General features: G+C 38.7%; 1 protein-coding gene across 1 annotated transcript in view; it reads left to right on the plus strand.

Moving 5' to 3' along the window:
- Positions 1-13932, plus strand: part of TECTA (tectorin alpha) — a 354553-nt gene that overhangs the window by 278609 nt on the left and 62012 nt on the right. Inside the window, exons 19-21 of the mRNA XM_075190731.1 lie at positions 1507-1706; positions 2364-2747; positions 13331-13617. Coding sequence (XP_075046832.1) covers positions 1507-1706; positions 2364-2747; positions 13331-13617 — 871 coding nt within the window. The remainder of the gene's footprint in view (positions 1-1506; positions 1707-2363; positions 2748-13330; positions 13618-13932) is intronic.

The raw sequence follows: 13932 nt of genomic DNA on the forward strand, positions 1-13932 counted from the left end.
ATACACCTTTGAAAAGCACTACACTGCTAAAGTGCTAGTGAAAAGTGCAAACTGCATCCCATTAAAAGTATAGTATGCGACCTGCCAGTTTAGAGCAATGAACACCCCTAAAAATTAGTCCATTCTTCCACTTTACCTCATTTTAAAAATCCCAGTCCACAAATTGAAATGTATTAGTGTGCTACACTGTATTTAACAGGACGTGTACTTGCTATAATTAGCTGGATCAGATCTGTAAAATATGCCATCTTGCTCGGCAGACTCATGCATTTTGTCTGAAATCTAAGTGCATCAGTTGCAATGTCACTAATGTTCATTTTGTCATTTTGGTCATTTATGTTCGCTTTGTAATTAACCATTAGTGAGTACTGAAGACACGTCACATATGAAGATACTTCCCTTTATGGTGTTTTTTTTATAAATCTCCCTTAGGTGGTTAATATAAATTATATTTACCGTATTTCATCTTTTTGTTAAATAAAATATTAATAAGTAAGTATTATTGTTCATGCCCAATGCACCCGGTAGTAATATACTCACAAGAACATTTGGCTGAGATGCAAAATACATAAGCGGTTAATTAAATGGGGGTAGAGAAAAATTCTCAAAAAACACAGAGACCAGCCTACAACTAAGCTTGCCACATTCACACCGTATACCATGTACAAGTAACCAGTATTAAGCTACAAGAAAAAATTATAAATGCAAGGCAAAAGTCAAAATTAAAATGATGTTGGGACCATGCAGCAGTTTGTTTACAGTATTAAATATTTTTATAGCAATCAATAAAAATTGTTTTTTGAATTGCCATTGTTTTTTATGGATTTATAGATAACTATATCTTACATTGTACAAAGAACAATGGTAAATCTCAAAATTAATATGGATTTTATAGAGGTTAATTGTTTACCATGGTAATTATCTGCATCAAAATAATTTAGTTGTTTACCATGTTAATCATGTGTTTTTTTTTTTTTTTTAAGGATTATCATGTTACTTTCTCATAAGGTGTACCGTACAGTTATTTAGATTTATTATGTAATTATGTATGAAGGAAATCTATAATTAAAATACATTGGTTATTATGTTATATAAAAAGCATTTAACTTTGATTGTGTTAGAAAAATGCAGTTTTTGAATATATATATTTATTTAATATGCAATTGTATAGCATAATGTCAACAGAACAGATCATTTATAAAATGACAAAGAAACACAGTGCATACTTTAGCACTATTGTATCAGCTTTTACCCCAATTGACTCATGTTTTTGTACATTATGTAGTGTAGTACCCTCGGTAAGGTAAGTCAGATCAAAACACTTTCAACTTTCCTGTTTAGACTTGTCCTCTCATTACAGTTAACTTTTCTTGTAAAGAACTTTTGATCTAACCCACTTTAGCTATTAATTAATTTGAGAAAGTGCTATTGTATTAAAACACCTTCACAAGTGACCTTTTTCCGACTTACAATCATTGTGTAATTTGTTGTCTGTGTAACTTGCAGATGTCACATGTCCTCCTTACAGTCACTATGAGAGCTGTGTTAGTGTATGCCAACCCCGCTGTGCTGCTATCCGACTGAAGAGTGATTGTAACCATTACTGTGTGGAGGGTTGTCAATGTGATCCAGGGTATGTGTTGAATGGAAAGAGCTGCATAATTCCTCATAACTGTGGATGTTATGCTGATGGTAAATACTATGAGGTAAGATACTATTTGTTGTTCACTGAATCGCAATATTTAGTCTGTGGCAGTTTGAAAGTAGGTCTAATTGTAGATTAAGGATTGCTTTAAGACCATAAAAATGTTTAATAGACATGGGAAATTTTATTTACCTATACCTTTAATATGCTTAGCCACAAGATGTAGTGGCTACACCAGTCTATTGTAGGCTCCACTGTCATAACAGACTATTCAGTTCAGGGCTGTATTTAAAACGGATGTTGCCATAGGTGCTGTGGGTGAACATGGTTTACATATGAACCATGGGAAATGTTTCTTGAGGCTCATATTTTGGTGCTCTTGTGCCAGGACTCAGCTGAGCTGCACTGGTCACATGGGACCATAGGCAATGTAGCTGCTTTGTGGCCTTCTTCCTCTGAGCCCTAGTCATTCACAAATTATAACCAACAGTGTTGGGTATGTATCTCACTGCAGACTTTATATTTATTGGTGTTTGTAGCCAGCTATTTAACTCATATATTTACATTAGAATACTAGCAGCAGCACAAATTTGCAATTGTGTAAACTAAACATTAACAGCAGCATACAATAGTAATGTTAGGTTACACCTCTAATTTAGTTAAAAAGAGAGTATTTAATTTTATTTCAGATATATTTTTTGTTCTTTTATGTCTGCAGCCCAAACAACTCTTTTGGAACAGTGACTGTACCAGGCGTTGCCGTTGCTTTGGCAGGAATCTCATCCAGTGTGATCCAAGGCATTGTAAGTCTGATGAAGAGTGTGCACTAAGGAACGGAGTACGTGGCTGTTTCAGCAAGAAGAGCTCTTACTGCATTGCAGCAGGAGGAGGTGTCTTTAGGACTTTTGATGGGGCTTTTCTCCGCTTTCCAGCAAACTGTGCTTTTGTATTATCTACAATTTGCCAAAAGCTGCCAGATATATCTTTCCAGCTAATTATCAACTTTGACAAATGGTCCTCCCCAAACTTAACTGTTATATCGCCTGTTTACTTTTACATCAATGAAGAACAAATCCTTATTAGCGATCGCAACACAGTTAAGGTAAAGTGCTCATATCACTCACTTTGTATGAATAACTATATTGCCAGTAATTCTCTAAATGTAATATTTGCCTACTCTTGGTGGGTAATGTAGCTTATAACTATATTTTATAAGGCTACATTATAAACAAATGATTACTGATTTTATGTTTTCTGTTGACACTATTGTTGTCATTTACATATTGTGACCAGGGTAGGTATAACAGGTGTCATCTCCTGGGGTATATGGTAGTGTGTAGCAGCCGAGACATCACACAAGTCCAGGGTTTTGGGTATAGCTGGCCTCAGCCAGTGTTATTAAACAAAAAAATACAGTTCAAAATAAACACCTTGCCTGTCCAACACTAACTAAATACAAATCACTCCTGATTAACAAACTAAATAAAAACATAAGAAGTTCCAACACAGTATTTTTCACAGCAATGATCAGGCTTCCTCTCACAAAGACACTACAGTCCCTTTCCCCAGGTAGTGAGAGACTGAATACCTTCCTGAAAACATTATTTCAGTGTCTTTGTCACAATATTTACTAAATAATCACGTGCTGTAGAATACATTTGATTTCAAATACAAAATCTAGTTATCGTATAACATTAGATGTCCACAGCATTTACCATGTCTAATACTGGATTTGGCTATAAAGTGTCATAGGAACAAAAATTAATTCTCATTGATATTCTCTATTGTGCATGCACAGTGCTCAAATATAAATATATACAGCTCTACACATTCTTTGTCATCATTAACTCTGCATAAGGACACATCATCCCCCTCTTTCCTTGCCTCATTTTGTTTCAGTAACACAGGATGTAAAATTCCTACTTCAGAAAATACAAGATTCAAAACTTTGAGCTAGAAATTTATATATTAGACTTTTATTTTCCATTTTGTCTTCAATAAACTGTCTAATAAAAAAAAACATGTATATATTTAAAGGGAAAAGGTAAGGGTTTTAATAATGCATGAAAGCAGGATTTTGTTTTGCTGATCTGTGCTACATACTCTACACTTTCAAAGTGAAATAAAAATTATATAACTATTTAATCAGTAGCTAAGAAAATTGAATGTACATGTCTTCTTGTCATTGCTAACTGTAGTTAGCTCAGGCAATACACATTTCTATTACAAGGCAGTTAATTAATTACTTTGAACCCATCTATGTCCAATCAGTCAAAATTCCACTGGTTCAAAATTACTGGATAGAAAGCCAGCTTACCTGTTGTATGAAATTAATTTGAAAGAAAGAATGGACGAAACATGCCAAGTAAGACATACTGGAAGATCTTCAGGATAAACCTATTGGAAAGTTCATATGAGTGAAGGAAGGAAGTGACTCAAGTAGTGTCTGATTCACCGTCATAAAGTGTAAATGTTTTGGCATTCTCAACAAGATGCCTTCATCATGCTCCCATTCCCAGTTTCAGTATCCATGGGATAAGGGAAATGCTGAGACATGGCCTGGATTACTTTCAATGAAGTGAATGAATTGGGAAAATATTGATTTTTAAACCAATTAGGCTACTTCATAGACATTGGTTGTATGAGGGAGTTACAAGAAGCCACTGTGGAAGAACAATCAGATTACATGCCATGTATCCAAAAAATACATACAGAAAACTGCACACATACTGGAGAAGGCCCAATGGAAATTATCAGTGTCAGTGCTAGACAATATGGCAAAAACAAAATAGATCAACTTTCTGTGACAACCTTTTTTATTAAACATAGTTGTTGGAGCATAATGTTTTGGGGAAGCTGTACGGAAATATGGCAATGTGATAATGATGGCTAAAAGAAGGACTGCATATCATGGATGAAAACCTGGTCAGTTTCATAAAAGACAATGAAAGATCCTGAGCACACAGGAAAAGTGAGAGCAGAGAGACTAGGAGGGTGCAGAGTAAATGGAATGAGGTTCAATTAAAGTCAAGGCCCTAAAACAATAAGAATTCTATCCACTGTATGAATGTTGGAGATCATTGTCAATCCCCTTCTGAGTAGAAAAAAAAGAATGGACCAACAATGCTCCATAACGTCATTTAAAGATGGTGGAATTTACCTCTAAATGGCTCATTACTGTAATTTTTTTCAGAAAGGATTTTCATAAGTAACAAGACATTTATATCCTTGAAAACATTTTAGTTATTTGTATAAATGCCCTTTCACATTGAAAGTGTAGAATGTGTTGTTTAGATCAGGGAAACAAATTACTTCTGTTATGCATTTTCAATTTTAGGCAGCAGACTGTAAGAAATGCACCAAGGTACGAAGACATTTATAAGGCACTGTATCAACTGAAGTTGGTTATCCTCTATCCACACTTATCACCACAACAGACCCATGGCTTCACAGAATAATAACAAGGTCAGTGTATTTGATGCAGTTAAGGCGTACATTCATGTAGACAGAAGATAGGATTCCTAAGTACATTCTCTACAACTGTGGGCTCCCATATTCATCTTTCTGTGGCTAGAGGCTATTTATTTTTTGGTGTTGCCTCTCATAGCTCTTCTCATTATTTGGAAATGTTGTAGTTTGCAATTGTTCATTTGTCTTTGCTATGTTAGATATAAACCCTTACATATTTCTGTTTTTAAGGAACTAGGGTCAGGTCAACTTTTGTATTTAATTTTCACCTCCTGCTCATGCATGTATACAAATTTAAAGAAGGGGATAAAACAAACTGTAACTAATCAGATCATCAAAATTCTGCCATCAGCACAAAGTATTTCAGGAGATACCTTTGCTGATCTTGGGGGGGGGGTAATGACTTGCTCACTCATAGGAATATGTAAGTAAAGCCATATCTGGATGATAGAGGCAGTGTCATGCTATGAGGTGAGGAATGTAGGCAAGTAGGAAGCCACAGACTGAGCATTTGATAAGAGCAGGGTCCTCCAACAGAACAGAAGTAGTAATTTGAGGAACCTCATAAGCTGATGTGGTAAGACTGTGGTGTCAAAAACACCAATACATAAAACAAAAATCATACAATTATCTTCTTAAATATAAATTTGGTATTACATGTCTGGTATACATGTCATGCTACCTAGCCACAAACTTAAAATGAAATCACATTTGCAAATGTCACATTCTCAATGTGTGCTATGCTTTATTCATAATATGTGCAAGAAAAGTGCACTTCAGCATGTGTGTCTTTTATGACTTTCCCTCAGGAAGCCTGTAGTGAAGAATATTGGTATTGTTCACAGAATAGGACACTGATGTAGGGCAAGAAAAATAAAAGAAGACAGTGAATATAATTACCAATACTCCTGCACAAATGTTAGTTTTTTTCTAAATATACATTCTGTACATACTATACTAATATAGAACTATAAAACATGCAGGGCCTGATTCAGTAACAAATGCAAATGCTGATATATGATGTATTTTGTGCAACATCGTACTGCACATGCTTAGAACCGGAGCATACGCCAGTGAAGGCAGCAACGTCCAAATCATCTTAGAGCGCAAAGGACCCTTATGACAGCCTGCGAATTCAGGGGAGGAACGGAAAGGGGAATGAGCATATGCACATAGGTAATGTACAGTAAAGGCGTTCCCCGGCAGATACGTGCAATTCAAGCTCCAGTGCACGCAGAAGTACGCTGTTTTTCAGATGTAAGATTTGCACATGCTCAGGGTCAATTGTAACTCATGGATGATGGTGATGACCAAACACAGCATTAACATCCTCCTCATCTAATGGGAGAATTGACCATTCACCTGCACACCAGACATCACTGATCTTGTTATGTCAGTTGAATAATATATTCAACCACAGAGGTAGGTGCATTGTTTTATATTTTATAAGCACTGCATACTTGTGTGAATGTTTGAAATTTGTCTCTGCTTTTTAAAAAATTTTCATACATTATTACTGTAGTCATTACCAATGCTTCTCTGTTTTAAAATGTTATGCATGTGTCATGCTTCATAGATTTCAGGTCATGCTTACTTTTTTATTAGGGGGGTATTTTACAGAAATTGTGATGACCCTGAAAAGAACCATGCTAATATTAAGTATGTCTATAATGTATATGGAGACTCCAAAATCTGCAAGGTATTTGGTAATTTTATTTTATTTATTTTTCACTCATCCATCTCACATAGAGCCAATCATGGGCATGGTGAAAGCTCGAAATCTGGAAGACATCAAGCATCATCCCCTCCAAAACCAGCAACTGCTACACTGTTATCGGCCCAAGGAGTGTGTCTTCAGGGCACATGTCAGCTTCTTTGGGATGTCTGATGTGGAGGAGGTCCGTCGCTATCGGCTACCACGTCATTTCATCATGGACACCCTGCGCATTGTGCAGAGTGACTTAGAGCATTTGCGCAACAGCCTAACAGCAATACTACCGCTGACCAAACTTTTGCAGTATTGCACCTCTGTGCATCTGAATAGACCACAGTGAGTGTCATGGCAGGAATGTCCCAAGCCACCTTCATTCGTGTGCTGAAGGTTGTGCAGCGGGCTTTACTGTCGCGCATCCAGCACTTCATCCACCTGCCACTCAATGAGAAGTCCCTTGTGCCCATAAAGCATCAGTTTTCCACAATAGCCGGGCTTTCCATACATTATAGGGGCAGTAGGTGGTACACATGTAGCCCTGGTCCTGTTGGATGGAAATGTTTCTATTTATTCAAAATAGAAAGCATTTCCACTCGATCAATGTCCAGGCTATATGTAATGCATCTCTTCACATTCAATGCCTGGTTGCTAGATGGCCAAGGAGCACCCATGACTCCTTTGCATTCAGACAATCATGCATGTGGCACAAATTGCAATAGAGGCAAGGAGGAGCAGGGCCATATTCTGACGCATGGCTCCTAGGTACTATTTTCTATTGTTAAAAAGCTTTTCATTATATTTTAACTGTACTATATGTCCCACATATAGTACAATGAATAGTACACCACTGAAGAACCCTTGGATGAGGGCCAGCAGCAGGCACTGGATGAGGGCCAATAATTTTTCCTTTCCCCAGTGTTCATTTTCCCAACTCCCGAGGATTCCCTTTCCACACCAAACCACCAGAGCCATAACCAGAGCCTTCAGGAGGCCCAAGTGGAGGAGGCCCAGAAGGTATAATCGGAGGAGCCCCAGAAGGCAATCCCAGGCCCCTGCATAAGAATGCAAGTAATGAATAATCTAGTCCAATATCAATTATTTTTTTTTGCAGCATAAAAGTGTAATCCTCAGAAAGCCTTTCTTTACTAAATGTGTTGTGCCTAGGCCTAGGCAAAGTTTGCCATTCAACATCATGGGCCTAATAAGTGTTTGTTGCCCCCTTATATATCTACATGTGCCTCCAAAATGCAGTCCTCTGGCTACTACTGTGTTTAGAATACAATGAACCTTTGCAGAGATTTTCACTTAATGTACCACCTCTGAAATCTGCTGAGCTTGAAGAATGTGCAAGCAAACTACTGTCATAGAGTGAAGAAATATTTGCAAAATGCTATAAAATTGGGATTGTAAAATATTGTTTTTCTTTTTTTTGCAGGTGGCGAGCAAATACCACCCGTCCATCTGTTGAGTACAAAATCAACAAATAAAAAAAATAAAAAAATTGAAAATGTTATTATTTTACACCTTATTAACAGTTACATTTTATTTTGTGTTTTAAAAATTTGTTATAAAAATTTGTTTAAAAAAAAAGTTATTTTTTTTAAGAAATTGTGTGTGTGTGTTTCATTTTTGTAAAGAAAATGTGTACTAATGCACATTTGAGGCATGTTGCATATGCTTTTTAATATAAGGCAATATCATAAAAGCAGCATACATACTGCCTCAGACAAAGGTTTAAAACGCAGGTTTAGTATGAAAATTATGTAATAAAACATGAATGTAAGGAAGGAAGACATGCCTGTACGTTCCTGTGTGAATCGGCAATACAAATGTATGTTGTACACAAACGTACATCTGCCGATGAATTAGATAAAGGAACAAATAAAAAGGCACTGCTACGTGCGTCAGTTTTCACGCTGCGTAACTTGGTTACTACCATATTCATCAAGAAACTTTTTACCTATATGCGCTCGACATTGAATATGGACGTGCATATGCCGAAAATGCACATTACGTTCATTTGCATTACTTGGTGAATCAGGCCCGTAATGCTTAGTTTATTCCTGCACTGTGCTGTTTATAGGCATAAAGAACTTAACTTTCACAAGTGATTATTTTCATATTTAAAAAGAAACTTGTTTGGTTTCCAAATGAAACATTGAGTACAATATATCATATCTAAACAGCTGCAGAAGCTGGGGAAGTACAAAGAAACATTTTAGTGGAGAGATAAGCAAGGTAAGCGGGGAATGAGATAAGTAAACTCTGTGTGAGTTATTAGTAGAGATTAGAGAAAAGCAGTTTGTTATTTTATGTTTGTGCTTCCCCAGGGGCGGATTGGGAACTTAAAGTGGCCCTGGAAAAAAGTCTGAAAGTGGCCTCATGTGGGCGGGGCCAAATAAATGGTAGGCGGGGCACAGTATGTGTGTGTACTCACTGTGTCTGTCCCCGTATGTGTGTGCGCTTACTGTGTCTGTGTGCTCACTGTATGTACCTGAGTATGTGTGTCCTGTTCTTGTCGCTATCCCTACCTGTGACTGCTGGTGTCTTTAGCTCAGTTGCTGCTTGTCTGTATCCTGGAATGTTGAGAGTCCTATCTGAAAAAAAATGGGTACATTAAATTAAGAAAACTCCAACCAGCCGCAGCGTTAAATCAATAGCACACACGTTTAATAATTAGGCCTCCCTCCAGCCCTATTAAATTAATAGTATTCCCATTTAATAAATTAATCTATTTCCCTACCTCCAAACAGGCCCAAAACTACCCCTGACATTAAATTATACATATTCACATTTACTTAAATGCCCTCATCCCCAAACTCAGCCCCACATTCAGTTAATAGCCCCAAACCAGCATTAAATGAAAAGTCCTGCCTCCTCATCTTAAATTAATAGGCCCTCACTATTGAACTAAATTGCCCCACCATCACCCATTAGTCACCACCTACATCATACCCCCATTTCATTGCCCTAAGCCCCCTGCCCTCAACCCCATTTCATTGCCCAAAGCCCCCCTGCCCTCACCCCCATTTCATTGCCATATGCCCCACTGCACTCACCCCCATTTCTTTGCCATAAGCCCCCCTGCACTCACCCCCATTTCATTGCCATAAGCCCCCCTGCACTCACCCCCATTTCATTGCCATAAGCCCCCCTGCCCTCACTCCCATGTCATTGCCATAAGCCCCCTGCCCACACCCCCATTACAGTGACATAAGCCCCCTGCCCTCATCCCCATTACAGTCACAAAAGCCCCCTGCCATCACCCCATTACAGTGACAAAAGTCCTCCTGCCCTCACCCCCATTACAGTGACATAAGCCCCCTGCCCTCATCCCCATTACAGTCACAAAAGCCCCCTGCCCTCACCCCATTACAGTGACAAAAGTCCTCCTGCCCTCACCCCCATTACAGTGACATAAGTCCCCCTGCCCTCACCCCCATTACATTGACATAAGCCCCCCTGCCCTCACCCCCATTACAGTGACATAAGCACCCCTGCACACACTCACACACTATACTGACATAAGCCCCCCTGCACACACACACACACACACACACTACATTAACACACGTTACATTGACATAAAACACCCTCACACACCTTATCCTAGCCGCACTTCCTGCACTGTACTCATGGGACGACACCTGTCACATGGTGCGCGTCCCATGTGACCTCTCTTTATTACTGGACAGAACAAGGACGAGGCCACGCAAGGGGGGCTGGGTTTTAGATAAGTTCCGCGGCCACAATGATGCTCTCCTGCTGGCACCCCTGTTCCTGGGGGCCTCCGCTGCCCCCCTCTCTCTCCCCTGCAATCCGTCCTAATGTTAGGCTGGCCCTGATTGCGGCCAGCACCCACTGATGGAAAAAAAAAATCAGACCAAAAAAGATGTAATGAAAAAAATAAACCATCAAGCAGCCTATGGTTGGCCTCATTAGGCCCCCGGCCTACTGGGAAAATTCCCGGTAAGCCCAATGGCCAATCTGCCCCTGAGCCTCTCCAATCTGGCTTTCATCCCCTCCACTCCATCGAAACTTCAATGATCTTCTGTCTGTCAAGCCCAAAGACCACTTCTCCCTGATTATCCTCCTGGACTTGACTGAGGCTTTTGAAAACATAGTCCACCCTCAGACTAAAGGCCTTTCTGACACTGTCCTGTCCTGATTCCCCTCCTATCTCTCCAACTGTTCTTTCTCTGTTCTACTTCGGAATCTACACAGCACTGTGTAATTACGCTATAAATACTACCTGAAAGTTTTGGAGCTCTGCACCCTTGGAGTTTGGAACTGTTCTTACCCCATAGTTATCTTACCTGCACAGTGAGGTCATGTTTCACTAAGCTATTTCTATGTCACAGTAAGGACAAACCAACAAAACGATTTAATGATTTTTGCCAGACGGGCATTTTTTGCAATGGACATATCCATAAGTGTATTTGGCATGCAATAAAAATTGAAGAAGTACTCTATAAAGAAAAATGGTTAGAAATCCTGAGCTCAGTATAGAAATTCTGTACCAGGAGATGCCTAGTAGTAACAGATTGACAGGCATATTCACTGCAATGATGATGAGGCTGCAATATGAGGCTCAAAGTCAGCAGCTGAAGCAACTATAGTGTGGTGCAAAAAAAAATTAAAATATAGGTGTCAGTAGTTTTAATTATTTATTTTACTAACGTTGAAGCTTGGTATAGGACAGGAGAGACAACCTTACAGCCTTACTATTCAATGGACAGTCAAAGCTCCAGCATCCTGACAGCCATGTATATGACATGCTTGATTTTGAAATAATTTGCACATCTCTTCTATTGCAGCATTATTTATTATATACTTGAAGGCTACATGCATAGGACCCAGAATACACTTCTTAGGTTCATGCTTTGAATCTTTCCACTGACTCTGTTGTGAGGGAGTACTTTGTGGAAATGAAATCAGCATCTTTTCATCACCTAGATTTGCCCAGTTGATAGGATGATGTGCAAACATTTTAAATAATTTGTATGCTGCCTGCTAGGTCAGACGAGCGTTTTTGCAGAAGTTGCTCACGTAAAGTTTCTAAGGAGCACAATGACTAAGTACTTCATGCCATAGTTGCCTACTCTCCCGGAATGTCCGGGAGACTCCCGAATTTTTCTTCCAGTTCCATAGTAATCAATAGTAAAGTGGTGGGGGCGGGTTTAGGACGTGAATCGCACATCATCGTGGCCCCGTAATAAAATGTGATGATTGTATAGGGGGAAAAAATGACACAATCCGCTGATCCCTGACCCCCACATGCCAACCTCCCCCCCCCCCCCAATCTCACGGAGCAATCCTTGCCAAAGTTGGCAAGAATTGATCATGTAGACATTGGAATCATTGATCTTGGTACCTGGGCACCACTGTAGTTCACATGATTTTCCAGCTGGTGATTTGGGTGCAGAAAGACTGGAGTGACAATTCTAACGAGTGAAACATAATGTATTTACTCAATATAACCTACATAACAAGGATGCAGAACAGATAACAGGAACTTCCCAGCATGCATAGCCAACAGCCTCACTTCCTGCCAGGTTCTGGCAGGTCATACATTTACACCAGCATTTTGCTCTGACCTGCAATTTGCACTTCCACTCGTATGAAAAACAGAGGCCTACAGGTACTGGATCAATGATACCGATGCCTGCACTATTTTCAGAACAGTTTGATACTGTTGTATATTTTATGTTACACAGTATAAGCAACTTCTGCAAAAATGGTTTTCTGCACAAATTTCAGTCAGTCTATATGGTTAAAAAACATAGGTGCTTAAGTTTATAAGCTGCTCCACAGTATTATGGATTTCAATATTGTTGCATCAAAGAAAACAGAGGCTCAAGCTACACTACAAATTTGTAGTCACATGATAATGTGGGGTTAATTGTATGATCTGTAAATAGTGGATATCTAGGGGACATGTAACTTTAAGACTTAGAGGTCATTACATTTTCCAAATTAAAAATCTCTAGTATAGTTCTAGGCAGTTGTCCCAATGCTATTGTAGTACATAGGAAAGGAACTCAATCTAAGTTTATATATGCCATCCAACTCACAAGTAGACAGATTAGAAATTGCTTAAATATATATTTATACTTATTTTTACACCATCCTATTGTCAACTGGTAGACATGCATTGAAAAATGTGTCATCTCCCTATTTAAGGGCTCATACAAACAGCCACTTTTAGTGAGACTGCAGTAAATTTGGTCTGAGCTGTGTTTTCCACTTAGTGAACGCTGCTCAAACAAAGCTACAAATTCATTGCAATGTATAGAACAGTGCTTAGACTACACATGAACGTTCACTGAAATTGGAGAAATTGCTGAACAGACTGGAAGAGAGCAGCTATCAGTATTGTATTGCAGTTTGGTTAGTGAAGGGTTGTGCAATTTTAAATATTTGTGATGTGCATGCTAATATTTTATTACCAACTTGGTTACTTTTAGGTTTCAATAATGCTCATTTAAAGTTTGTTTTTATTATAGGTAAATGGAACACAAGTATCTGTCCCATTTGTAACTGGATTATCAACTAAAATATACAGCAGTGAGGGATTTTTGGTCATTGACACAAGCCCTGACATTCAGATTCATTACAATGGATTCAACATCATTAAAATTACCATCAGTGAGCGACTTCAAAACAAAGTCTGTGGGCTTTGCGGCAACTTCAATGGAGATCTAACCGATGATTATGTCACTCTAAGAGGGAAACCTGTAGTTAGCAGTGTGGTATTGGCACAAAGCTGGAAAACAAATGGAATGCAAAAAAGGTTTGTCCTAAAGTGTTTAATGGGGAGCTGCAGGTTGGGGAGAATACTATACGATGAAGTTGAATATGTGAAGTCGCACAGAATTGTTGGAGCTTTTAGGTTGATAGTACTTTGACTTTTATCCTTAGAGGTAAAGGTAGCCAGTGTAAAGATTTGCTGAGTGGTATGGCTACTGTTATGCTTAGAGAAGGAAATTTTCATGTGAAACCAGCTATAATTTTAGGATATGTCAAAACCAAAAGGGAACAAGTTAAGGAAAACAGCAACATTCACTAAATGAAAAAAAGGTCCTTATTAAGCACCAATACTACAGCA

The sequence above is a fragment of the Mixophyes fleayi genome, chromosome 11 (genome assembly GCF_038048845.1).
Source record: "Mixophyes fleayi isolate aMixFle1 chromosome 11, aMixFle1.hap1, whole genome shotgun sequence".
NCBI classification, from domain to species: Eukaryota; Metazoa; Chordata; class Amphibia; order Anura; family Limnodynastidae; genus Mixophyes; species Mixophyes fleayi.